We start from the raw sequence: 27181 nt of genomic DNA, 5'->3' as shown, positions 1-27181 counted from the left end.
TAAGCAGAGGCCGCATACAACATGTGACTGGGCCGGCACGCAGATAGTATGGTGAAAAAGCGGATGCGACGACAGTTTGTAGAGGACGTTAATAAAGGCAGTGCCATCACGGCACGCCCTCAATAATCGGAGAAATCCAGAAGTCTCCCGGAAAAATCGGGAGGGTCGGCAAGTATGCAGCTGGGGTTGCCAACCCCTGAACTATCCGATCATAGTTATTCACATCACCGATTTTATCAATACAGCGTTAATAGATTGTTTACAAATTCCAACACAGTCAACTGTCTTCAGTTTTTATTGAGCAAGTGTGGCCATAAACCGATTCTACATGAACTCCACTTGGATACAGGACGTGGTGATCATCCGAGTAGGAACTTTACCTCTCATTTTACCGATAAAACCTTACTCACAATTACACGTTCACTTTGCTTTATCCATCATTCTCGTCCCTACAGCTTCTATTGCACAAACTTTCACATTCGCAAGCCTTTTCAGTCTCGTCTCTTTCCGTTGCTTGATTTAAAAATGCTCTGTAAAAAAAAAAAAAAAGTTTCAGGATCTGATTGCTACTTCTGCTTTGATTCTCAACATGTAGTAGAAGCGATGAAATGCTCAAGGTCCATCTCAACAGTAAAAGATGGTTGAAAATGTTGGACTACAGTGGGCGCCAAAATCACATCAAATAAAGACTTAAGCGGTTCGGTGGCGACAAATATTGCACAAGCTACAAGTAGAAATGTATGGAATGCTTCAGAACATCCTTTAGTAGTGTGTGTTTTGTTCCTTTTTTTCCGGCCGAGAGTTGGTGGGCGGCCGAGTGTGGAGTCGGCTCTCTTGGTTGCTTTGTTGGGTCCGCTCCTGTCTCTGGCCATGCTCTCCCCACCCCAGCAGAAGATGGCGTGGAACACTGCACAGGCCACCACAGTGTATGTTTTGTTGTTGTTGTTGTTGTTGTTTTACTTTTGTGGCTGTGTGTAGAAGTGGCTGGTTGCATCAGCTCTGCTCTTTTAATGTCTTTAATGTCCTTTGTGTTCTTTGATGTTTCCCTCTTACACACATGTTTATGTGTGCTATGGCTTTGAGGTTTTTTTTTCTTCCTTGGGCCCAGACTTAGACTGATTTTTTTTTTCCTCACCCCCCTTCCCCCGCGTTTACCTGTTTCTCACCTTTTTTGTAAGGGGGGCCGGAAGTTGGCAGACCCGCCAGCGATCCTGTTCTGTCTCCCTGTAATGTTTGTCTGCTCTTGAATTTGATTCTGCTGAAAATCTTCATTTCCCCTCGGGGATTATTAAAATATTTCTGATTCTGATTCTGTGTTTGACATCTACGCCACCAGATGGAGACATTCTAAATTTGCCAAGTGTGTTTCTTTTTGTGTAGTGTCTTGTCTAAAGAAGAGCACATTTGGAAGTTTTTTTCTCAGTTCTGCTGGTGATCTTCACTTGTCGACCAGCGGGACCCTTTTGAACACAGAAAAGACAGAAGGAAAAGCTTAAATTTTGTGGTGTTTCTATCTAATGTTTTTTTTACATGTTGACATTATTTTACGATACCCCCCGCGACCCCGAAAAGGATAAGCGGTAGAAAATGGATGAATGGATGAAGGTGGGATAGGGTAAGTGTACGGCAGGGGTGTCAAACTCATTATAGATAGGGGGCCCCACATGGAGAAAAATCTACTCCCAAGTGGGCCGGACTGTTAAAATCACGGCATGATAACTTAAAAATAAAGACAACTTGAGATTGTTTTCTTTGTTTAAAAATAGAACAAGCACATTCTGAAATTGCACAAATCATAATGTTGTTGGGTTTTATTTTACAATTACCTGTTGCGGTTAATAGTATATATACTTTATTTGTCGTTATTTATATTTTCTGAATAAATTATGTGATAATGTTCATCAGTCAAGATAAAAAAATTATATCAAAATCCAATTACAAGATGTTATTTATGTAGTTTGATCATTTTCCTCGACTGGTGCACGAACATCATGTGGTTTATTTTGTACATAAGTAGCATTATCTACAAAGATACAAAGAATTGCTATTGCGACATCTAGTGGACACATTTAGAACAGCAGTTTCTTTCATTCAAAAATTTCAGGCTAATTTTTATACTTAGCAAACTCGTGCTGTGCGCCGGATAAAACCTGTTCGCAGGCCTTATCCGGCCCTCGGGCCGTACGTTTGACACCCCTGGTGTACGACAACCTCGATTGAAAAAAAATAGAAATGGAACCCAAAACGTTGAAAGAGCCATATTGGACCAAAAATACCAAAAATAAAATCTGTCTAGAGCCACAAAAAAATGAAAAGTCGTATATAAGTGTTATAATGAAGACAACACATGATGTCAGTGTCTATATTACCTATATTAGCCTACTATCAAAATGATTATGTGTCGCAGGCTGAAGCAAATCTTTGTTGACAGAAATGTTGACATTTAATATTTATTCTACACATTTTTACAACATTAGAAACCATTAGTAAATCAGCCATGACATCATGTCCTTCACAACTTTTGACCACGACTGCACATAATTTATACCCCTGCTATAGATCAACTTCAGATTTATTTGTCATTTATGTTTTCATGGTTTTATTTGTTTGTTTAATGTATTTTTTTGTCAAATACAACTTTAAATATGCAATGTTTCCCCCAAAAATGATTTCAAAGTGGATTTTTTTTAAATGTAAAGTATATTGGAGACTGGAATAGGTCAATAATTCATATCAACATTGATTTTGATTCATTATTCATTTTTGAGCAATGACAGCTTTAAAGAAACAAACAAACAGCCTGCAGCTTTGCTCTATCATTCTTTTTTTTTTTTATTTAATTTTAATTTTAATTTGTATTATTATTATTTATTTTTATTAATTTATTTATTTTATTTATTTTATTTTTTTTTAATAAATAGTATTTGCAGAATGTGCCACAGGCCATTAAAAAATTAGTTGCGGGGCCGCAAATGGTCCCCGGGTCCCACTTTGGACACCCCTGGCTTAGAGGCCCAAAGCTTATACATGGCCATACCCATATAAGTACGTATGGCAAGCATTGACGTCAATGCCAGCCCACTTTTAAAAAAAATATACTGTAGAACACAGCGTGCAGAGCCATCCAAAACATTAGGGGCCCTATTCTCCTGTTTGTGCTTAGGTGTTTTTCTACGCCCTTTAAGTTACGCACACTTCTAAATTTAAAAAGAGGCCATATCAATCCAGGCAGTGTTTGTCATGCGCACGTGTGTTGTCATGGCGATGCAGTAAAATACAACACTTACCGGTTTCCTGCTGGATATCTGAAGTATGTCCCGTGCCAACGCCAAAAAGGACTACAACATTTGGCAAAATGGTGAATGTTAGTCATGAAGAAGTCAGTCATGGCTTAAAGGGGAAGTGCACTTTTTTTTGCCTAGTATTCACAATCTTATGTGTTTTTATTTTTTAATGCATTCTAACTTGTAACGTAGGACTCGTACTACACGGCTAACGATGTAGCTAATGGGATTAATTTTTTAGTGCCCTTTGGGACCTCGAAAAAGACATCCAAAAAAGGCTAACAATACTCAGTTTACATCTTGTGACATGAATAATAACCAAATATTAGGGATATAGTTAATATAAGTGCTAACGCCGAGGAACTACTTTTAGTGGCGCTCTGATCTCAGAGGTCAATATTGACTACTGAGCTGCTGCATCGCCTCTGAGTTGGTAAAAGTTTGCGCTAGATTATAAATCCTACATCACACTTGTATAGTGAAGGGTTGTGGCCATAAATGGAGAAGTTGGTAGACTTTGAAATTCAATTCAGCCCTGAAGACATTGCAAGAGAGACACGAAAAGATGCTCGTTTGTGTCCAATTTTTACCTTTTTATCAAAGAATCAATACCGGTACCCGTTTTCAGTACTTTTGCGTGTGTTAACATTTATTAAGTATTTTTGATGATACAATCTTTTTCTTTATTGCAACATTTAAAAATTTGCTGATTATGACAACTGCTATCCAGTTGTTTTATTATCATCAGATTATCATTTGCAAGTATGACATTAAATTGCAATTACAGTTGCAAGTCCAAGACGTTACATGGCGGTAATTTTTAGTTGCGCGCTAAAAGGTGTTAATAATATAAGTATTGTACTTACTACACACCAGCTGTCTGATTCTAAGGAGCATCTTAGTTGTAATATGAATAAACAAATTCTGAGGTGTTGAAATCGCCATGTAAAATCGCTAATGCCAATCAGTAGCATGTCGATAGCAAAGTCAATGTATATTAGCATCAAGCTCGCACAATTATGGAAAAGTGAAGCCTATCTTTACTTACGGCTTATTTAATTATTTACTTTGTTTGGAGAACTGAAAATTTCATCATTACCGAGAGGTAGTTTGGCTGACTCCGCTCTCGGTGCTGCTGGATTGATCGCCAAATGCCGAAGTGCACTTGAGAGTCGGCAACCGGGCGTGACGTCACGCGCAACCCATTTACCGTAGTATAGCACCGTTAGATTTTACGTGAATCGATTTGGTCGGAGCTAAAAAAAATAAATAAAAAAAAAGGTACTAGATCCGGTACCCATCCCTGCTTAGGAGTGAGGATGATGATGAACTCTTCTTCTAAACGGAGAACACAAGTCTTGTGCAGAAAGATAGACACATGCCATTTGTCAGCATCCCAGTGAGGGCAGACATTGTACAGTAAGTGATTATTTTATTATGTTCTTGTATAGCACTTGGCAATCACTAGAGCTGGATCTGCTTATCATTCTAAAACTAGTAAGTCATCCTCGGTATATTCAGGCTCAAAAACTTAAGTTCCTGAACCATAATTTGTCCCAAAATAGTATTTTTTGTGGCTTTAATGAGGTCAGCCATGATTAGTAGTGTTGTTGTTGAAGGGAATAGTGAACGTGATATGTTTGTGAAATCAATGAGCAAAATACGTACATTTTTAAATGTCATTATGAATGTGCTTGTTACTACATTACATGTATACTTATGCCTAGGGATGTCCGATAATGGCTTTTTGCCGATATCCGATATTCCGATATTGTCCAACTCTTTAATTACCGATACCGATATCAACCGATATATGCAGTCGTGGAATTAACACATTATAATGCCTAATTTGGACAACCAGGTATGGTGAAGATAAGATACTTTTTTTAAAAATTAATAAAATAAGATAAATAAATTAAAAACATTTTCTTGAATAAAAAAGAAAGTAAAACAATATAAAAACAGTTACATAGAAACTAGTAATTAATGAAAATTAGTAAAATTAACTGTTAAAGGTTAGTACTATTAGTGGACCAGCAGCACGCACAATCATGTGTGCTTACGGACTGTATCCCTTGCAGACTGTATTGATATATAATGTTGGAACCTGAATATTAATAACAGAAAGAAACAACCCTTTTGTGTGAATGAGTGTGAATGAGTGTAAATGGGGGAGGGAGGTTTTTTGGGTTGGTGCACTAATTGTAAGTGTATCTTGTGTTTTTTATGTTGATTTAATCAAATTTAAAAAAAAACAAACAAAAAAAAAAAACGATACCGATAAAAAAAAAAAAACGATACCGATAATTTCTGATATTACATTTTAACGCATTTATCGGCCGATAATATCGGCAGGCTGATATTATCGGACATCCCTACTTATGTCTATAAATCATTGATTGAAGCTTTTCGATGTTTTTAGAGCGCTTTATAGGTGGAATAGATCAAATCTCATTATCTGCATTGTTTGCTGACTCTTGCTAGCATTTATTTATGATTTAGAATGCATTAAAAAAAAGAAAGACGTGTGTTCTTGTCTTAAATAAGGATTGTGAATGATAGGCCAAATAAATAAAAAAAGTGCTGTTCCTTTTTAAAGTTGATGTCATTGCGGCTCACCTCCTCAACGTTAATACTTGACTTGGCGCTGGTTTCAAAGAACCTGATGCCGTGATCCTTCGCCAGCTGTAAACACAAACAGGGCATGAATCCACTGAACCAGGATGTGACGATAATCACTTCCTGTTGCTTATCTGGAGTAAACTGAAAGTTGAGCCACCCTGCTCCTTATATAAATAATCCCTGCCTATATTTATCATACAGGCAAGAAATGTTCTTTTATTTCCAACGCTGCATTTTCTGCCGGGGTCGCCTCACCTTTTCTCCCGTCTCCTTGGTAACTTTCCGCTTCGCCTCGATGTCGCACTTATTGCCGAGCAACATTTGACTCACTCCGGCAGATGCATTCTGGGGAGGACAGAGGGGGGTGAAAGTGATTGATTAGGTGGGGTTGAGCTGCATTCAGATGTCTGCAAACAAACAAGACAATGGCTTTTTCAGGCAAAATGTCAGTTTTCAACTCCCCTTTTTGTCTTTATCATTTAGTTACTGCATCTGCAAAGTCGATCTCCTAACTTTACTATTGCAAAGCGTCTAGCCTATTCTTTCCCTGTTAGAAAAAGGTAATATGTGAACATGTTAAACACAGGAAGTGAACAGACAAAAGACTTATAGACTTAGAAATGTGGTTAATTATTAAATACATGTCCGTTATGTCCTGAGCAAGACACTTCACCCTTGCTCCTGATGGGTGCTGGTTAGCGCCTTGCATGGCAGCTCCCTCCATCAGTGTGTGGATGTGTGTGTGAATGGGTAAATGTGGAAGTAGTGTCAAAGCGCTTTGAGTACCTTGAAGGTAGAAAAGCGCTATACAAGTACAACCCATTTATCATTTATTTATATAATCACAATTCTAAATCGATTAATACTTTTTTTTAAATTATAAAAATAAAAAAAATTAAATAAATAAATACATAAAAATAAAAAAGGGTTTTAATTAAAAAAAATTTTTTTTTTAATCACAATAAAAAAAATTAAATACATTTTTAGGCCATCTTCATGCAACCAGAAGGAGCTTTTTTAACCTGTAATCTGTTTTGAAAAAGTTTTATAACATATATTACAACATATAGGGGTGCACTTTTTAAGTTAAAGTTAAAGTTAAAGTACCAATGATTGTCACACACACACTAGGTGTGGCGAAATTATTCTCTGCATTTGACCCATCACCCTTGATCACCCCCTGGGAGGTGAGGGGAGCAGTGGGCAGCAGCAGTGGGCAGCAGCAGTGGCCGCGCCCGGGAATCATTTTGGTGATTTAACCCCCAATTCCAACCCTTGATACTGAGTGCCAAGCAGGGAGGCAATGGGTCCCATTTTTATAGTCTTTGGTATGACTCGGCCGGGGTTTGAACTCACAACCTACCAATCTCAGGGCGGACACTCTAACCACTAGGCCACTGAGTAGGTCAGGAAGGCTGTCCACAAGGTTGCGGAGTGTGTTTTCGATCATTCTTCCAAAAGCGCATTGGTGAGGTCCCACACTGATGTTGGTCGAGAAGGCCTGGCTCTCTGTCTCCGTTCTAATTCATCCCAAAGGTGTTCTATCGAGTTCAAGTCAGGACTCTGTGCAGGCCAGTCAAGTTCATCCACACCAGACTCTGTCATCCATGTCTTTATGGACCTTTCTTTGTGCACAGTCATGGTGGAAGAGGAAGGGGCCCGCTCCAAACTGTTCCCACAAGGTTTGGAGCATGGAATTGTCCAAAATGCTTTGGTATCCTGGAGCATTTAAAGTTCCTTTCACCAGAACTAAAGGGCCAAGCCCAACTCCTGAAAAACAACCCCACACCATAATTCCTCCTCCATCAAATTTCACTGGATTTGTTGCACAGGTGGCATCCTATGACAGTTCCACACTGGAAATCACTGAGCTCCTGAGAGCGGCCCATTCTTTCACAAATGTTTGTAGAAACAGTCTCCATGCCTAAGTGCTTGATTTTACACACCTGTGGCCGGGCCAAGTGATTAGGACACCTGGTTCTGATCATTTGGATGGGTGGCCAAATACTTTTGGCAATATAGTGTATCTAGCTTTGATGTAGCAAGCTACTCTTGCCGTGGAGCTTGTAGTAGTGTAGTTTGCTACAATTCCCCGGGAAAGCTTCCTCTGTAGCTTAGTTACATTTAATCGAGAGTAACTTGTAGCTTAGCTTACTACATTTTCCAAGTAGCTTGCCCATCACTGCTTAGTGATAATGATGACGGCAACAATACAATTGCATATGCAACCCATGTTGATATAAATGGCTGCACAGTATCCTAGTGCAGTGTTTTTCAACCACTGTGTCGCGGCACACTAGTGTGCCGTGAGATACAGTCTGGTGTGCAGTGGGAGATTATCTAGTTTTACCTATTTGGGTTAAAAATATTTTTTGCAAACGAGTAATTATAGTCTGCAAATTATGTATTGTTGTTGAGTTTCTGTACTGTCTGGAGATCGGCAGACTTACCACGTTATACTCTTCCATATCAGTAGGTGGCAGTAGGTAGCTAATTGCTTTGTAGATATCGGAAACAGCGGGAGATAGCGTAACGGTAAAAAGGTATCTAATGCTTAAACCAAAAATAAACAAAAGGTGAGTGCCCCCAAGAAAAGGCATCGAAGCCTAGGGAAGGCTATGCAGAACTAAACTAAAACTGAACTGGCTTACAAAGTAAACAAAAACAGAATGCTGGACGACAGCAAAGACTTACTGTGGAGCAAAGACAATGTACATCCGAACATGACATGACAATCAACAATGTCCCCACAAAGAAGGATGAAATCAACTGAAATATTCTTGATTGCTAAAACAAAGTAGATGCGGGAAATATAGCTCAAAGGAAGACATGAAAACTGCTACAGGAAAACACCAAAAAAAAGAGAAAAAGCCACCAAAATAGGAGTGCAAGACAAGAACTAAAACACTACACACAGGAAAACAGCAATAAACTCAAAATAAGTCAGGGCGTGATGTGACAGGTTGTGACAGTACACCTACTTTGAGACAAGAACTGTATTGATGCATGGTTGGTTATGGTTTAAAGTCCTATCCAACGATTGCGACAACAACTTTTAACTGTCAATTGAGTTTTGTTTTTTTAATGATTTCTGCTGGTGGTGTGCCTCCGCATTTTTTCAACGCAAAAAATGTGCCTTAGCTCAAAAAAGGTTGAAAAACACTGTCCTAGTGATTAGCACACTGGCTGCACAGTCAGGAGACTGAGGGTTCAAATCTCTGTGGATTGGTGCTTGAGGAGTTAACAGGTTTTCGGCATACCGAGGACTGGCCTAAATGGGTTCCACTGTAAATATGTTGGTAGCCACAAGAAAATGAGTCAACTTTAAGACAAAACCTGATGCAGCATTTTTCACACAGCTCTTGCATTGGACCTCATGAGAAGTTGTATACCTATTTTTTTTGCCTCATGAATCATTTGTTGCTAAAGCTTCTGCACAAATTACTCTACAGCAGGGGTGTCAAACGTACGGCCCGAGGGCCGGATCAGGCCCACGGACCGGTTTTATCCGGCCCACGCGATGAGTTTGCCAAGTATAAAAATTAACCTGAAATTTTTGAATGAAAGAAACAGCTGTTCTAAATGTGTCCACTAGATGTCGCAATAGCAATTCTTTGTAGATCAGAGGTTTCGAAGTCAAGGCCCGTGGGCCGAATTAATTATCTATGGCCCCCGGGATGATATTTGATTAGTATTAGAACCGGCCCGCAGGCCACAGCCGCCTACTGCTCTTTTGCACGCACCAATACTCCATCAGTGTTGGCGCTAGGAATTTTCTAAATGGGGTCCCACAATACATTTTTGGGGTCCCACTTTTTTTGTAACTGTTTTGAAAACAAATGATACATGTATGCATTATCCTGTTGTATCTCACATTCTATATTGTGTTTTGGGAAAAGGTTGTCATAAACGTTAATTCATTTTTTTAAAATGGTAACACCTTAGTATGGGGAACATATTCACCATTAATTAGTTGCTTATTAACATGCAAATTAGTAACATATTGGCTCTTAATTAGTCATTATTAAGTACTTATTAATGCCTTCTTCTGCATGGCCTTATTATACAACCAGTAAGCCATTAACTAAGAGTCTTCCCTCAATAACCTCAGAATTATTGCTTATTAGTAACCCTAGCCCTAACCCTTATATGTTTCCCTAGTGTCAAAATAACTCTAAATTGAGTCTTTGTTACTTTAATAAGCAACTAATAATGGTGAATATGTTCCCCATACTAAAATGTTACCAAAAAAATAATACAAAAGAAAACACATTTTTATGCATAAGTAAATGTATTCAGTTATAAACATTCATTCACTTTCTGCTTTCCTTCATGGATCTAAACTTTACCGCTGCCGGTATTTTTTTCTATATATTTTTTTGTAAAATTTTCAGAATGTGTTAGTTGTATTTTTGGTCAAAGTAAGACAAAGACAACAATCTGAAGTTGTCTTTAGTTTTTAGTTTTAATGCCATGATTTTGATAGTTTTGCGGCCCCAGAGCTAAAATGAGTTTGACACCCCTGCACTAGAGAGAGTAAGATGTTTGTAGTACTAGCAGTGACTAACGGCCAATACTCAACTGAGGAACTAAGCCAGAGCTGTGCAAATATTTTGACTCGGGGGCCACATTGAGATAATAAAATGTGTCTGGGGGGGCCAAGGTATGTGTATGTGTGTTTGGGTCCCTTTTTTTCCCCAGGAACACTAATACCAAAAGTCACAATGTCCGATAGAGTTCTAAAAACGTTATGACAGACCACACCTCAGAAAAACAGAATGGAATTTTACAGTTTTTTTAACTGAATGAAACACCCAAAATGTACATTAAAATAAAGAAAGTGCGATACAGCAGACAATTCACTCAAAGAAAATGGGAGGACTCTTGGGGCCCTGTAATGAAATATCTTCACTGCAAAAGTCAATAGACTGGTTTGGTCAGATAGTTAATGTATGAATTGTTGTTATTATTATTATCTATTTTTTTTATTATTATACATTTTTTGCTATTGTTATTTAAATTTCTTTTGATTTTTGATTTTCTCTAGTTCATGTAAGCTTCTCTCAATAGATGTGTGAATGTGTGTGTGAGTGGGGGGGGGGGGGGGGGGGGGTTTATTCTGTTTGGTTTTATTTACTTTATCTTGTGTGTTTTGTTTTTCCTCTGTAATATGTTTTGGATGGTGAAAATTTTGGAAAATAGATAAATAGATTTTATTTGTAAAAGTACTTTCAGAATCAGAATCAGCTTTATTGTCATTACGCAAGGTAACGAGATTGAGGCCATTCCATACAGTGCGATGTGTGCATGCTAGAAAAACAATGTGCAAATATATAGAAATATAAAAAATGTAGAAGTGCAATGAATATGGTGTGAAATGAATATATACATGAAAAAACAAAACAAAAACAGGGTGGTTGGTGGAATGGGTTATTGCACCGAAGAGAAGGCAGTTATGAGGGACAATGGGGCAGTCCGTTCAGGATGGTTATGGCCCTGGGGAAGAAGCTGTTCTTTAGCCTGTTTTACATTGAACAAACAATCTCAAAGTGCTACAGTGCATTTTAAAAAAACAAAGCTAGAACAACAAATAGCTGCCCCCAACAAGTAAGATAAATAGTAAAATAAAATAAAAACTAGCACACATAAATCTAACAAAAGGCTTTTTTTTTTTTTTAAAAGATGGGTTTTTAAGCCTTATTTAAAATCATCCACAGTCTGTGGTGCCCTCAGGTGGTCAGGGAGAGTGTTCCATAGACTGGGAGCTTGCGGAGCAGAAAGCCCGGTCTCCCATGGTTCGGAGCTTTGATTTACAATGTTAGGGCCATTTCGGACATAATTACACATATTTCTTACATTTACATATTACGCTTTGTTTTAAGTAAATTTGATTATACAGCAATAGCCTACAATAGTTTGGTATTTTGCTATATTACTGATATATAGTTTAAAATAGTGTCTTTCACTTCCTGTCAATGTAGTTGTGCTCTATTAGTTTGCTCTGTTTAGACTGGGTGTCGTAAAGTTCCAGTAACTGTCGTAAATTGTCAGCAACTGCCGTGAATGTGGCAATGTTTTTGTTTTGAAAGGTCGAACAGGGCATGGAGCAACAGCTTTTTGACCGTGTTTTAAACATGTTTAAACGTATGCAAATTTGGCTAAGGACGGCCTCGCGCATCAATGACGTGTTTGTGCTAACGGCATCCGTATTATTTATGCTATTCTTGTGAACGTTTGTCAAGAAGAAAAGTGGAAATAAACCCCGTCACTTTCTTATACTTTGGATCGGCGTCAGCCTGTTGTTATTGTGGGACGCAGGAACAGCTGATCAAGAGAAAACCCACGCGTCAGAAACTTTACGCCCTGCCGAGGAAACGGCAAAGGAAAGTTAGTTGCCGTTACATACAATATTAACTATGAACAGTAAAACACTGAATATTAACAACAAATGAACGTCGCTCCTCTTTTACTTCTCAGACCAAGCAAAACGCAACAAAAATATATATTAAAAAAACAGCTAAATATGAATGCAAAGGGTAATAAACACCGCATCTGTTTCTGACACACTCGTTTCGGGCTGGCTGCTCTGAAAACAAACCCCGCCCACTCTGGTATTTATTTGACAGGGACAGTACAATTAAACACTGCTACCGACAGGTAACCGACGTCAAAGTACATAGAACTTCCATACTTGCCAACCTTGAGACCTCCAAATTCAGGAGATTTGGGGGGGATGAGGTGGGCGGGGTCGCGGTGGGCGGGGCATATTTATAGCTAGAACTAACTGAAATTCAAGTATTTCTTATATATATATATATATATATATATATATATAAATACTTGACTTTCAGTGAATTCTAGCTATATATATATATATATATATATATATATATATATATATATATATATATATATATATATATACATATATATGTATTTTATTATATATACAGTATATATATATACATATAAATAAAATAAATACTTGAATTTCAGTGTTCATTTATTTACACATATAGACCCATAACACTCCTCTCTACTCATTGTTTGTATTTTAAAGTGCAATGCTTTGCAGCCAGTAGCACAGCCTTTGAAGGAGCATAGGTATGGGCAGTGTAATATTCTGGGTTGGAGTCAGGAAGTTACGTCTCTTTACTTCATACCAGAGGTGGGACCAAGTCATTGTTTTGCAAGTCACAAGTAAGTCTCAAGTCTTTGCCCTCAAGTCCGAGTCAAGTCCCGAGTCAAGACAGGCAAGCCCCGAGTCAAGTCCAAAGTCAAGACTGGAAAGTCTCAAGTCAAGTCCTAAGTCCTGCATTTTGAGTTTCGAGTCCTTTCAAGTCCTTTTAACCACAGACTAATATATTAACACAGATTGTGTATACTTTTCAAATGCTGTATTTATTTATTAAAACAAGTGCATTTTAAATTGCAGGAAAGAAAATTGTGCTGACATTGCACTTTATAATAGCACTATTAACCAGTCATTTTAAACATTAACTCATTCCTTTACAGAACAAACACATTGAAAAATAAAGTGCAAATGTACTTATTTGTACAAAAGTGTTAACATTGAAAAAACATGACATATACGTGAACATAACAAAAAAGTTGTACTTTTTATATGTCAGGGCCCTATGCTGCATTGCATTTGCAAAAGACCAAATTAGCCAAGAGTCTGTCAGTCATTTGTGCACGATGGGGGCGTAGTATGATGCCACCATGGCTGAAAACTCGCTCCACTGGAGCACTGGAGGCAGGCACTGCCAAGACTCTCATGGCCACTCGGAACAGTGAAGGAAGAGTCTTCATGTTCAATGCCCAGAATAAAAGGGGGAGAGAGGTTTTTTGGGTTGGTGCACTACTTGTAAGTGTATCTTGTGTTTTTTATGTTGATTTAATTAAAAAAAAAAATATATATATATATATATTTCTTGTGCGGCCCGATACCAATCGATCCACGGACCAGTACCGGGCCGCGGCCCGGTGGTTGGGGACCGCTGAGGTAAACAACCAACAGTATGTCAGAAAGCTAGCTAAAACGGTACACATATTCATAATATAGTATACATTTTAACTGACCTTTATTTTACTATTTTTGTCTTTTTTTTAGGTGGCTAAAATACGCGGTGCTGCTGACCGCCGTCTAACATTACGTGTGATATATTGACTAACGTAACCCTGCTTAAAAAAATCACTGAACAAAAAGTATGAATAAGGTAGTGAACTGCAACAGATTCCCGTGTTTGCAATAACGTTATAACGTTAGCAGTGAGTTTACAGCCTCACTGATTTAACTACACAGCAAATAAAAGTCACGTTACTTAGCCAATAAACGTTATCTTACATTCAAAACTTACCGTTCTTTGTGCAACTTCAAATGCCAGACGAAGTTGGAAGTTGTTGCCTCTCCATCAGTAATTTTCGAACCGCATGTGTTGATACTGCAAACTGTTTTGTGTTGACCACCTCGTAATTTTTATACCCAAACGAAATTATTTTAGGCATAATTTTTTGTTCACTGGCGTGTGGTTTGGACATGTCTTCTTCGTTGGTTGTCCTGCAATTTGATTGGATGAATGCTGTGTGATGAAAACAAAGTAGATCTAATTTGATTGGCTGTTGTACTGACAGCACACCAGCTGACACACGCAACGCTGATAGACAAGTACACAATGAAAAATACGGAGCGCTCCCGAATAACTTTTTCATCTTTGGGTTTTGGGGAAAGTAGCAAGTCATGTCAAGTCATGTCAATTCAAAAGGCTCAAGTCCAAGTGAAGTCACAAGTCATTGATGTTAAAGTCTAAGTCAAGTTGCAAGTCTTTTTACATTTTGTCAAGTCGAGTCTAAAGTCATCAAATTCATGACTCGAGTATGACTCGAGTCCAAGTCATGTGACTCGAGTCCACACCTCTGCTTCATACTTCAGAACCGACTCCTACACTTGCCGTCAGGGTGCGCAATACAACGTAAACCGTTAGCCAACCAAAAAGTAACCACAGAACACTACACGGTATAGTGTTCTGTGGTTACTTTTTGGTTGGCCAAGTGGACGTGACGACAGGCTGTCCTCACTTAGGTCCGCACGGACCGGGAGGGTCGTGCCTTAAGTCCGGCTGGAAATCGGGAGAATGGTTGTCCCGGGAGATTTTCGGGAGAGGCACTGAAATTCGGGAGTCTCCCGGAAAATTCGGGAGGGTTGGCAAGTATGAGGTCTTCTAGCCACAGGCTAATTTGCAACCCTTGTCCCTGGTTAGGCTTTTTAAAAAAAAGTTGAGAAAAGTGTAAAACACATTCAACTGGATTAAGACAAGTACAAAAATGAAAACACATTGAAAATAATTGGCCCGATTTGTCCAGTTCTAGTGCTCATACTTCTGATTTTCCTTAAGCCATAATAACTCGTATAACACCCAAAAGCGCAGATTTCGACCATTGAAATACTTTCTATAGTTCAAGACTTAGGGTCATTTAAAAACAGCACTGCACATCATAATGACCGTTTTGATGTTAACGATTAAAAAAAAAAGATGTAGAACGTTGAAAATCTTAATGGGCCGTATTTTGCCCAGGTCTGAACTAAGCACTATTAAAAATATTTACTGAGTAGAAACACAGCCTCACTTCTTTGATGCTCTTCATCCAGTTCTGTATGTTTTCGAAGGATTTCTCGTCAGTGATGTCGTACACCAGGATGATGCCCTGGCACAGAGAGAGAGAGAGAGAGAGAGAGAGGTCAACCAGCAGTCGTCTAGTAGCCAGCACAAAGACGTCACGGCCAGGGCTCACCATGGCTCCTCTGTAGTAGGCAGTGGTGATGGTCTTGAACCTCTCCTGGCCTGCTGTGTCCCTGCACAAGACAAAGAGGTCAAAACAACGTCTGACGTGCCTTATTTCAAATGGTGGCATGAAGGGAGGGGGGTGGGGGGGACATGGCTGCCGAGAATGTGTGTGGACACAAACAAGTAAGTTGTACAATTCAGACCCACATTGGGAGTTTTCCTACTTTCTTGAACAGTTTTTCTTTAATTTAAAAAAATGGGAATCGAACCACGGACCTTTTCACTGTGAGGCCCGAGCGCTAACCAAAGTGTCACCGTGCTGCCCTGTCACAAATACTAGTGTCTGCAAAATGCCTGTGTTTCTGAGACACGTTAACAGTACATTAGGATTTCAACTTGAAAGTATTTGTACAACCTTTCACTGGACAACTCACAACATGGCCTTCCGCAACACGTTCCTTGGGCGGCATATAGCTCGGTTGGTAGAGTGGCCGTGCCAGCAACTTGAGGGTTCCAGGTTCGATTCCCGCTTCCGCCATCCTAGTCACTGCCGTTGTGTCCTTGGGCAAGACACTTTACCCACCTGCTCCCAGTGCCACCCACACTGGTTTAAATGTAACTTAGATATTGGGTTTCACTATGTAAAGCGCTTTGAGTCACTCGAGAAAAGCGCTATGTAAACATGATTCACTTCACTTCACTTCCTTCAAGTGAGCTATTAAAAATGAACCGTGTCTTTTAAATAGCGTCTCGCAACCAGTTCCAGCACACTTAACCACACATGTCGATGCAGTTTACAATGAAGCACATAAACATAAACACTCAATGTCTAAAACACTTGCCACAAAAATGAAAAAAAATAAACAGAAAACATGTTGTTAACCAAAAGGTAACTCGGTTAATGCTTTAACACAAACCAATTAAAATGTACAATCTGCAAAATATTTAATTTAGTCAGAATAGTACCGTACTTTTTTTGAGTATTTGCATGCTTGTGACATTTCAGTATTTGCAAATGCATTGTACAATTTTTCATTATTTTCACAGTCAAGTCATGTGGTTTCTATGTATTATAACCATGGTAGTTTAGGTTATCTACTGTTTCTTGGTTTGCGGGAGTTCACTACATTTACTACTCTGATAAACTATTTTTGATTTTCAATGTTTTACTGTTGCCATTTAACAATTGCTTGCCGTAGTTTTACGGTCATTCTTTGCAGTGTGTTTTTGGCATTTGCTGCGTTCCCCCTTACAATTTGTTTCATGGTGTTTGTGTATTTTTGGTTTTGGATCATTTCTGTGTCGGAGCGTGTGGCTGCGGGCCACCGTACATTGGATTGTGCAGGAGATCATGTCGTGTGAAGTGGCACCTCCATTTACGAACGCTTGTATTTGCCACCTTTTCGATTTACAAAGTATTAGATTAAGCTAAATACACCTCTGTTTGCGAAGTATGTCTCTATGTAAGAGTGCTTCCTTCATTCATTCAGCCTGCAGCATCCACTGTAATGATCCCAAGTACAGTAGCGTATCGAGTCGATACTACTATGATTACGTCGATATTTTTTGGCATCACAACATCTTTCGTTTTAAAACAATTCATATTATGTTTATAAACTCAGGAAATATGAATATGACCAATGTATGATCCTGTAACGACTTGGTATCGGAATGATACCCAAATTTGTGGTATCATCCAAAACTAATGTAAAGTATCAAACAACAGAAGAATAAGTCATTTTAACAGAAGTGTAGATAGAACATGTTAAAAGAGAAAGTAAGCAGATATTAACAGTAAATGAACAAGTACATTAATAATTCATTTTCTACCACTTGTCCTTAATATTTATGACAAAATAATAGAAAGATAAATGACACAATATATTACTGCATACGTCAGTAGCTAAATTAGGAGCCTTTGTTTGTTTACTTACTACTAAAAGACAAGTTGTCTTGTATGTTCACTTTTATTTAAGGACAAACTTGCAATAAGAAACTTATGTTTAAAGGGGAACATTATCACAATTTCAGAAGGGTTAAAACCATTAAAAATCAGTTCCCAGTGGCTTATTTTATTTTTCGAAGTTTTTTTCAAAATTTTACCCATCACGCAATATCCCTAAAAAAAGCTTCAAAGTGCCTGATTTTAGCCATCGTTATATACACCCGTCCATTTTCCTGTGACGTCACACAGTGAAGCCAACACAAACAAACATGGCGCATAGAACAGCAAGCTATAGCGACATTAGCTCGGATTCAGACTCGGATTTCAGCGGTTTAAGCGATTCAACAGATTACGCATGTATTGAAACGGATGGTTGTAGTGTGGAGGCAGGTAGCGAAAACAAAATTGAAGAAGAAACTGAAGCTATTGAGCCATATCGGTTTGAACCGTATGCAAGCGAAAACGACGAAAACGACACGACAGCCAGCGACACGGGAGAAAGCGAGGACGAATTTGGCGATCGCCTTCTAACCAACGATTGATATGTGTTTGTTTGGCATTAAAGGAAACTAACAACTATGAACTAGGTTTACAGCATATGAAATACATTTGGCAACAACATGCACTTTGAGAGTGCAGACAGCCCAATTTTCATCAATTAATATATTCTGTAGACATACCCTCATCCGCTATTTTTTCCTGAAAGCTGATCTGTCCAGTTTTGGAGTTGATGTCAGCAGGCCAGGGAAGCTAGGGTCGATATTCTTCTCTTGATCATCTTCGGTGGCATAAGGGACGGTGTGAGCCAAGACATCCAGGGGGTTTAGCTCGCTCGTCTGCGGGAACAAACTGCCGCCATTGCTTGCCGTGCTACCGAGGTCTTTTGTCCCTGAATTGCTCACACACTCCGGCAGATTCAATGGGGGTCTGGCGGCAGATTTCTTTGACTTTATCGTTGGAAATGCATCTGCTTTGAGTGTCGCAGGATATCCACACGTTCTTGCCATCTCTGTCGTAGCATAGCTTTCGTCGGTAAAGTGTGCGGAACAAACGTCCAATTTCTTGCCACTTTCGCATCTTTGGGCCACTGGTGCAACTTGAATCCGTCCCTGTTCGTGTTGTTACACTCTCCGACAACACACCGACGAGGCATGATGTCTCCAAGGTACGGAAAACAGTCGAAAAAACGGAAAATAACAGAGCTGATTTGACTCGCTGTTTGTAATGTGTTTGAGAAAATGGCGGATTGCTTCCCGTTGTGACGTCATCGCTCCGAGAGCGAATAATAGAAAGGTGTTTAATTCGCCAAAATTCACCCATTTAGAGTTCGGAAATCGGTTAAAAAAATATATGGTCTTTTTTCTGCAACATCAAGGTATATATTGACGCTTACATAGGTCTGGTGATAATGTTCCCCTTTAATGTACCCTAACATTTTTTGTTAAAATAAAGCCAATAATGCCATTTTTTGTGGTCCCCTTTATTTAGAAAGGTATCGAAATAATTTTGGTACCGGTACCAAAATATTGGTATCAGGACAACACTAGTGTGTGGGTGTGTTGACAGAGCAGCGCATACAGAACAGTTCAGTATTGTTGTTGTTTTACTTTAGCTATTAGATAGAACGTTGATCCATCACCCACGTGTTATATTTGTTTGATATACAGTACTATCACTATACGTGTATTTCACTTTGTGTTCAAAGTATACAAACCTTCACTAAATAATGGACTTTTGTCAAGGCTGTAGTGCATTATTCTTTTTTTTAAATTTTTTTTTTTTACATTGTTTCTTATGGAGAATTGTGCTTCTCTATACAAACTTTTCTTTTCACTAACCCTGTTCCAGAACCATTGAACTTTGTACAATGAGATTCCACCGTCAGCACAATTTACAAGCAGACATCATCACTTACCATACTTGCAGTTTCACTTTCTTGCCATCCACCTCAATTGTTTTTACTTTAAAGTCGATGCCTGGGGAAAAAAAGATGGTGAGAAACAAACAATGACTGAAATACCTCACTATACACATACAGTACAGGGCAAAAGTTTGGACACACCTTCTCATTCAATGCATTTTCTTTATTTTCATGACTATTTACATTGTAGATTGTCACTGAAGGCATCAAAACTATGAATGAACTCATGCGGAGTTATGTACTTAACAAAAAAAAGTGAAATAACTGAAAACATGTTTTAAAATAGCCACCCTTTGCTCTGATTACTGCTTTGCACATTCTTGGCATTCTCTCGACCTTCAAGAGGTAGTCACCTGAAATGGTTCTCACTTCACAGGTGTCATAGTTTTGATGCCTTCAGTGACAATTTACAATGTAAATAGTCATGAAAATAAAGAAAACGCATTGAAATGAGAAGGTGTGTCCAAAGTTTTGGCCTGTACTGTACGTGTACACACACAGTGCAGAGTATCATATTTAGGTCACAGTCAGCTGGGTGGAGACTGGTTGAAAATGACTGAGAGATTGTCAGAAAGATAGGAATGAGTGTGGGTGGAAGAAGAGTTAGATTGTGTGTGCGTGTGTGTGCGTTCTTGTATTTCTCCCCTTCTTGAGACATCAACAAGGAAAAGTACCGTCCATATGGGGACCGGTGAACAAGTTAGGACATAAATCATTGTCCCAATACGGAAAACCATTGCATCCAATAGAGAATGTCTCATTTGCACCCCTGGTGGTGAAATCTATCAAAATTAGGGTGGTCCCAAAAAGGAGGGATTTTTCAAATTGACTGTGTGTCGGTTTTAAAAGTGCTCCCCCTCTGGCCAACATATGTAATAACAAGTGTGTGTAAGAAATTGAAATGTGCCCCCTTTGGCCAAAATGTATTAAAAAAACCCATTAAATAAATATGTATATAGAGACATACTGTAATAACTTGAAGTAAAAAAAAAGAAGATTAAAAACGAATTACAAACAAAAAATTAAAAACAAATAAATTAACTAAAAGCAGTTTTTTCTCTCACAATGTGTCGACTTCTTTTCTATAAAATTGGGAACAATTTCTCATATTCTTTCTGCTTCTTTAATATTGGAATATTTTCTCATAAAATGATTACTTTTTATTTAAAATGATTACTTGTTATTGCAAAAGGGAGATATTTGTCATATAAAATTCAGACTTATATCACAATATTGCCAATTTTTTTGGTTGTTCTTGTAAAATAGTGACACATTTTGAGTAAAACTGCCATAATTTTACAAAGTAAAAATTCCGATTATTACAATAATATTGCCAACATTTTTAAGTTTTCTTATACAAATGTTACTTTTGTCGAGTAAAATTACATCTCTTCATAAAATTGCCAAAATGTTAAGCTTTTTTTGTAAAACTGCAACTGCTATTGAGTCAAATTCCAACTTTTATCATAACATTGCACAAACGTTCAGTTTTTCTTGTCAAATTTCGACTTGCGTTGAGTAAAATTACAACTTTTATTAAAATACTGCCAAAATTCTAAGTTTTTCTTGTGAAACTTTGACCATTTTCTTTAGTGAAATTCCAACTCATTTTTCACAACAAGCTTTTTCATATTTACATAGTATGTATAGTCTATTAATGTTGTAAATATGAATCTTTATGTATCTAGAAAGGGTGTTCCTAAAGAGGTAGGCATTTTTCAGAGGTCTCAAGAATGTAAAAAATACAAGAATGTGTGTGTGTGCAGTCAGTACATAGAAATGGGACATAATAGAGTGGAGCTAAAAAAAAGGATAGGCATGTCTAAACGTGTCAGCATTGTGGAGTTGAATGAGAAAAAGGTTAAAAGAACTTTACCAATGGTCGAGATGTAGGTTGAGTTGAAATTGTCCTCAGCAAAGCGAATGATCAGACATGTTTTTCCTACTCCACTGTCCCCGATGAGCAACAATTTAAAGAGAAAATCATACTTTTTCGCCATATTTCACAGACACTCCCTTCAACTACGGACCAGATCCTTAAAAGTCGGCACGATTCCCTATTTGATACGTTCCCCTTTCGTTTTCTTTCTTGTCAAACTTGAACACCGGTCCACTTTGATCCCCCTTAGCGCCTCTCACTTCTGTCCGATCGAGAAATCCATCGCATCCAAAGTTGACGTGGACTTCACAACCGCCTTCATCGCCAGATAAAAGTGATCTTAGTTCCAAAAATAAAGATACATCGTCTTTCAACCATTTGCAAACATACCAGAGTGTCTACGTGTGGGGTTTTCTCAGCCTTTTCTCCCCCTAAAAAAAACTTGTGTCGCAGTCGGCCCAGATTCTACGTAGGGGGAGTGACTCTGGGGCATGCAGTACTCGGATTGAACGCACGATGTCACCACTTGACCATCTTTGGGCGATACAATAAAACGGCGGTTTAACTAATATTACTGCAATATTATCTGGTTTTACAGAAATAGAAGCAAAAATAGTTAGCAATGCACTTAATACGTACGTGCACCTTCTGAGTTTGAGTTTATTTGGAACATGCATGCATACAACATGATACATCACAATTTCCAGTTTCTCTATTCGACATGTTCGAAAAGGAGTAGGAAGAAGCAAAGCTTATTTAATACCACCTTTACATAGCAGTTGCAAACACTTTTGTTCACTCCCTGTTCACAATTTATTCACAATATACTCCACAATAACAATAACAATAAATAAATAATAATTGGTGAAGTAAGTTATATTTCAAGGGCTTCACGGTGGCAGAGGGGTTAGTGCATCTGCCTCACAATACGAAGGTCCTGAGTAGTCTTGGGTTCAATCCCGGGCTCGGGATCTTTCTGTGTGGAGTTTGCATGTCCTCCCCGTGACTGCGTGGGTTCCCTCCGGGTACTCCGGCTTCCTCCCACCTCCAAAGACATGCACCTGGGGATAAGTTGATTGGCAACACTAAATTGGCCCTAGTGTGTGGATGTGAGTGTGAATGTTGTCTGTCTATCTGTGTTGGCCCTGCGATGGGGTGGCGACTTGTCCAGGGTGTATACGCCTTCCGCCCGATTGTGGCTGAGATGGGCTCCAGCGCCCCCCGCGACCCCAAAAGGGAATGGGCGGTAGAAAATGGATGGATGGATGGAAGTTATATTTCATAGGGTGAGATGAGTAAGATTATCTAGAAAATGAATGGATGGATGAGATACATTCAGAATGTTTATCATGGTTCTTCTTCTTTGTACTTTGTAAACAGTTTAAGTTTGAAGAGTTTCTTGAAGTGGATCATATTAGTACATTGTTTGATTTCTCTGCTTAATCCATTGCATAATTTAATTCCACATACTGATATACTGAATGTCTTAAGTGTTGTACGTGCGTACAAATGTTTTAAATTACATTTTTCTCTAAGATTATATTTCTCCTCTTTTTTTGAGAAGAATTGTTGTATATTCTTGGGTAGCAGGTTATAGTTTGCTTTGTGTATAATTTTAGCTGTTTGCAAATTCACTATGTCGTGGAATTTTAGTTTTTTTTGATTCAATAAATAAAGGGTTTGTATGTTCTCTATATCCAACATTATGTATTATTCTAACTGATCTTTTTTGTAACACCGTTAATGAATGAAGTGTACTTTTGTAGTTATTTCCCCATATTTCTGCACAATAACTTAGATATGGTAACACTAGCAAGCAGTAGAAAATATGAAGTGATTTTTGGTCTAGAACATGTTTTGCTTTATTCATTATTGACGTGTTTCTTGCTACTTTATGTTGTATATTTTTTTACATGAGATTTCCAGTTCAATTTATCATCAATCATTATACCTAGAAATGTGGTTTCATTTACTCTTTCAATTTCTAGTTGACTTTCTCTTCTACTGTTACCAAACAGCATTATTTTAGTGTTACTGAGATTCAAAGATAGTCTGTTTTTGTCAAACCATCTTTTTAATTTGTTAAATTTTTCTATAATTATTTGTATTTGCTTCTGTGTGTTCTCTCCTAAACAAAACGCTGTTGTATCATCCGCAAATAATACTAACTTTAAATCTTTTGAAACTTTACAAATGTCATTTATATAGAGATTGAACATAGTATTGATCCCTGAGGTACACCACAGGATATATTTAGCGTTGTAGATGTATGTTCGCCTAGCTTCACGTATTGCTTCCAGTTTGTTAAATAACTTCTAATCCAGTTTAAGACCAACCCTCTGATGCCGTACCATTCTAATTTTTTGATTAAAATATCGTGATTAATTGTGTCGAAAGCTTTGTTCGTTCTATTTCCAATTCGTAAACACAAATCAAAAAACAAAATTAGGGCTGTTTTTCCATTTTTACTATGGCATATTTGAAAACAAACAAAAAAGGGTTGATTTTCATTAAAATATTGCCATAAAATTTGATTTTGTGCTGTTTTTCTTTGACAGATTTTTATTTTTCCAAATAAACACAAAAATCGATTATATGTTCATCCAAAATATAAAAATGTGTGGTTATCTCTGTGATGACAAATTGAACTGGGAGCAACATAGAAATGTTTGTCAACATTATTATGCTCCAGGCAAAAAAAATTCTACATAAATGTTGATTTATGAAAGTAAGGCCTACATTTTCTAATTGGCTTAATGGTTTACAATTATCAATCAAATCTTGGAGGATGATAAAAAGCCCTTAAATTGATATCTTTGTTAAAAACATTTAAAGTGATTTAGATAACCCTTTTTGTCTTTTTTTTCTCCATATTTTTATTATTATTATTTATTAATATTTAATACTCTCTGTATTTGCTTTTGTTTTCTTTCCTTGACATGTTTTGCTGATGTCGTGATTTGCTCAACTTGATGTGTAGATTGTTGGTTATGTTGAAAGTGCCTTGACTTTTGTGTGCATTATAAATGTATGTTTGCTGTTCAATAAAATAAAAAATAAAAAATAAAAATAAAAATTGAGCCGGAAGCAGTATTTTAGCATTTCCTTTGCGTTTAGCATGTTTTTAGCATAACGCTAACATTGTTCAGCAGGAGTAAAAAAAAAGTGTCATTAAATAGTTTTGTTTCAGAAAACTTTTGTTTCAGAAATGAAAATAGAAAAAAATGCCTGAAATTTGTTTTTTGATTCGCATTTAAGAATTGGAAATAGAATGAACGGAAGGTACACGGTACACCTATTAATATAATAGGTGTGTGATCGCGTCTATAAAAACTTGTGCAACAACAATTTTTGTTAAAGCGCTTTGTTGAAGGTCAGTATATTTCTTGGTTATTGAATTTTCTTTTCATAAATATAAATTGAATTGCATTTCAAAATATAGACAAAAAATTTAAAAACAACGCGTTCTTCTTTTTCTGTGTTAAAAAGCAACACTGTAAATATAAAAACACGTTGACTATCATTTTATATTTAATTTAACAAAAATTAAAACAGAAACAGAAAAACAGACCAAAAATGCGTATACTTTTTATACAGTTTATATAGTTGTTTTTATTTTCAAAGTAAAGCGGAGAAACTATGGCATCCGTGTTCCTGGGTAAAATGTATTTGGAGCCCTACACAAGTTATTTTAGACATGGTAAAACGCCGACTGATACCTACAGATATCTCTACACACATATCACACAAAAGAGGTGGCAAAAGGGGATTAATAACGCACCATACAACCCTACAATATATATTTTCTTACAGGCCAGTCCGCTGTCATGTCTTTAAAATCTCTACTTCCGGTTTAGTAATATAAAAACACATCCGTTTTGGTCTAATTTTTTGTTTTTGTTGATATGTGCATAGAGATTTGAGTTGTCATTCCTCGTTGTGCCATGTCTAAAATAATTTCTGTCGGGCTCCAAAGACGTTTGACACCGTTGTAAGTATCCCCGCTTTTACTTTGAAAACAAAACTTCCGGTGTAAGCGTTTAAAAAAAACATCCGTTTTGGTCTGTTTTCCCTTTCTATTTACTAGGGATTTTAACTTTTGTTTTATCAAATATAAAAGTAAATTCAAATATTTTTTAGTTACAGTTGTTGCTTTTCGACAAATACAAAAAAAACAAACGCATTTTTCATTTTAAAATTAATTTCGAATAAACCAGTCGTGTTTTGTTTTTCAACTTCCATTCATGAAAAGAAACGTCAATGACCAAAATGTCATTGTATTTCCAATTCTTAAATGCACATCAAAAAACTAATTTCGGGCCATTGTTTCTATTTTCATTTCTGAAACAAAAGTTGGTCAACTATTTAATGACACTTTTTTTTAAAACGACAATATGACTCCTGCTGAACAAAGATGTTACCGTAATGCTAAAAATATGAGCTAAAATACTGCTTCCGGTTCAATTTGTCATCACACAGATAACCACGCATGTTTTGCATTTTGGATGAACATATATATTTTTTTCGATTTTTGTGTTTATCTTGAAAAATTAAATTCCATAGAAGGAAAACAGCACAAAATCCAATTTTATGGCAATATTTGAATGAAAATCAACCCCCTTTTGTTTGTTTTAAAATCTGCCATACTGAAATAAAAATCAAAAACAGCCCTAGTTTTATATTTTGATTTGGGTTTCAGAATTGGAAATAGAATAGAACGGGAGGTACACGGACCATTTTGGTCATTGACGTTTCTTTTCATAATTGGAAGTTGAAAAACAAAACACGACTGGTTTATTCGAAATTCTTTTTTTTTTTTTTAAATGCGGGTTTTTTTGTTATTGTTGTCGAAAAGCAACAACTGTAACTAAAAATACTTGGATTTTATTCTATATTTAATATAACAAAATTTAAAACCCCAAGTAAATAGAAAGGGAAAACGGATCAAAACGGATGTAGAATGAATGAACCCAAAACATACACTGACCGTTGTGCTCATAGACATCTTATAAGGGTACGCAGCATCGACCGCTACTGCCTACTGGCGCTGACGAGACGCGGGGCCGCCATCTTGGAGTGGTGATCCGCTCCACTCAGCGCAATTAATTTGTCAGGAGCAATGAACTGTCAGCGCATTTAATTAATCTTACCTCACTGAATACCACTGATTTTCATGCGTTTTTTTGTCATACATGTAGCTATAATAAGTGACACATATCGGTCAGCTATTTTTAAATTCAAGAAACAATATGATTAGGTTATATCAGTGACGTGCGGTGAGGTTGATGGCTGGTGAGGCACTGACTTCATCACAGTCAGATTTACAAACATATGAACCCTAAAGAGTATCTTATTCACCATTTGATTGGCAGCAGTTAACGGGTTATGTTTAAAAGCTCATACCAGCATTCTTCCCTGCTTGGCACTCAGCATCAAGGGTTGGAATTGGGGGTTAAATCACCAAAAATGATTCCCGGGCGCAGCGCCGCTGCTGCCCACTGCTCCCCTCACCTCCCAGGGGGTGAACAAGGGGATGGGTCAAATGCAGAGGACACATTTTACCACACCTAGTGTGTGTGACAATCATTGGTACTTTAACTTAACTCTAACTTTACACATACAAACTGTAGCACACAAAAAAGCACATTTAATAAAAAAACGTTATTATGGTCTTACTTTTACTTATAAATGAAGTCCGCTGTTGTGCTGGATTAATGAACCCCCTGTCGGGAGTGTTATATCAAC

At 37.5% G+C, this 27181-nt stretch overlaps 1 protein-coding gene across 1 annotated transcript; it reads right to left on the bottom strand.

Annotated features, from left to right (window-relative positions):
* Positions 1 to 277: 277 nt before the first annotated feature.
* Positions 278 to 22118, bottom strand: rab13 (RAB13, member RAS oncogene family). The gene is made up of 8 exons (XM_061982936.2): positions 21434 to 22118; positions 19552 to 19612; positions 15699 to 15759; positions 15534 to 15611; positions 6162 to 6251; positions 5904 to 5969; positions 3288 to 3338; positions 278 to 1460 (listed from the first exon to the last, which is right to left on the bottom strand). The coding sequence occupies exons 1-8, from the start codon at positions 21555 to 21557 to the stop codon at positions 1389 to 1391; spliced, it is 603 nt and encodes a 200-aa protein (XP_061838920.1). The 5' UTR covers positions 21558 to 22118; the 3' UTR covers positions 278 to 1388.
* Positions 22119 to 27181: the final 5063 nt, after the last annotated feature.

The sequence above is a fragment of the Nerophis lumbriciformis genome, linkage group LG21, assembly GCF_033978685.3.
Source record: "Nerophis lumbriciformis linkage group LG21, RoL_Nlum_v2.1, whole genome shotgun sequence".
NCBI lineage: Eukaryota > Metazoa > Chordata > Actinopteri > Syngnathiformes > Syngnathidae > Nerophis > Nerophis lumbriciformis.
This window is presented reverse-complemented; position numbering and strand designations above follow the sequence as displayed.

Bases quoted from the DNA above. Each gene is read 5' to 3' on its own strand.
- rab13 (XM_061982936.2), bottom strand. From the start codon at position 21,557: ATGGCGAAAAAGTATGATTTTCTCTTTAAATTGTTGCTCATCGGGGAC. The intron at 19,613-21,433 runs GTAAAGTTCTTT...TTTTTTCCCCAG, and splicing joins AACCTACATCTCGACCATTG to GCATCGACTTTAAAGTAAAA. The intron at 3,339-5,903 runs GTGAGCCGCAAT...CAAATGTTGTAG, and splicing joins CAAGTATTAACGTTGAGGAG to TCCTTTTTGGCGTTGGCACG.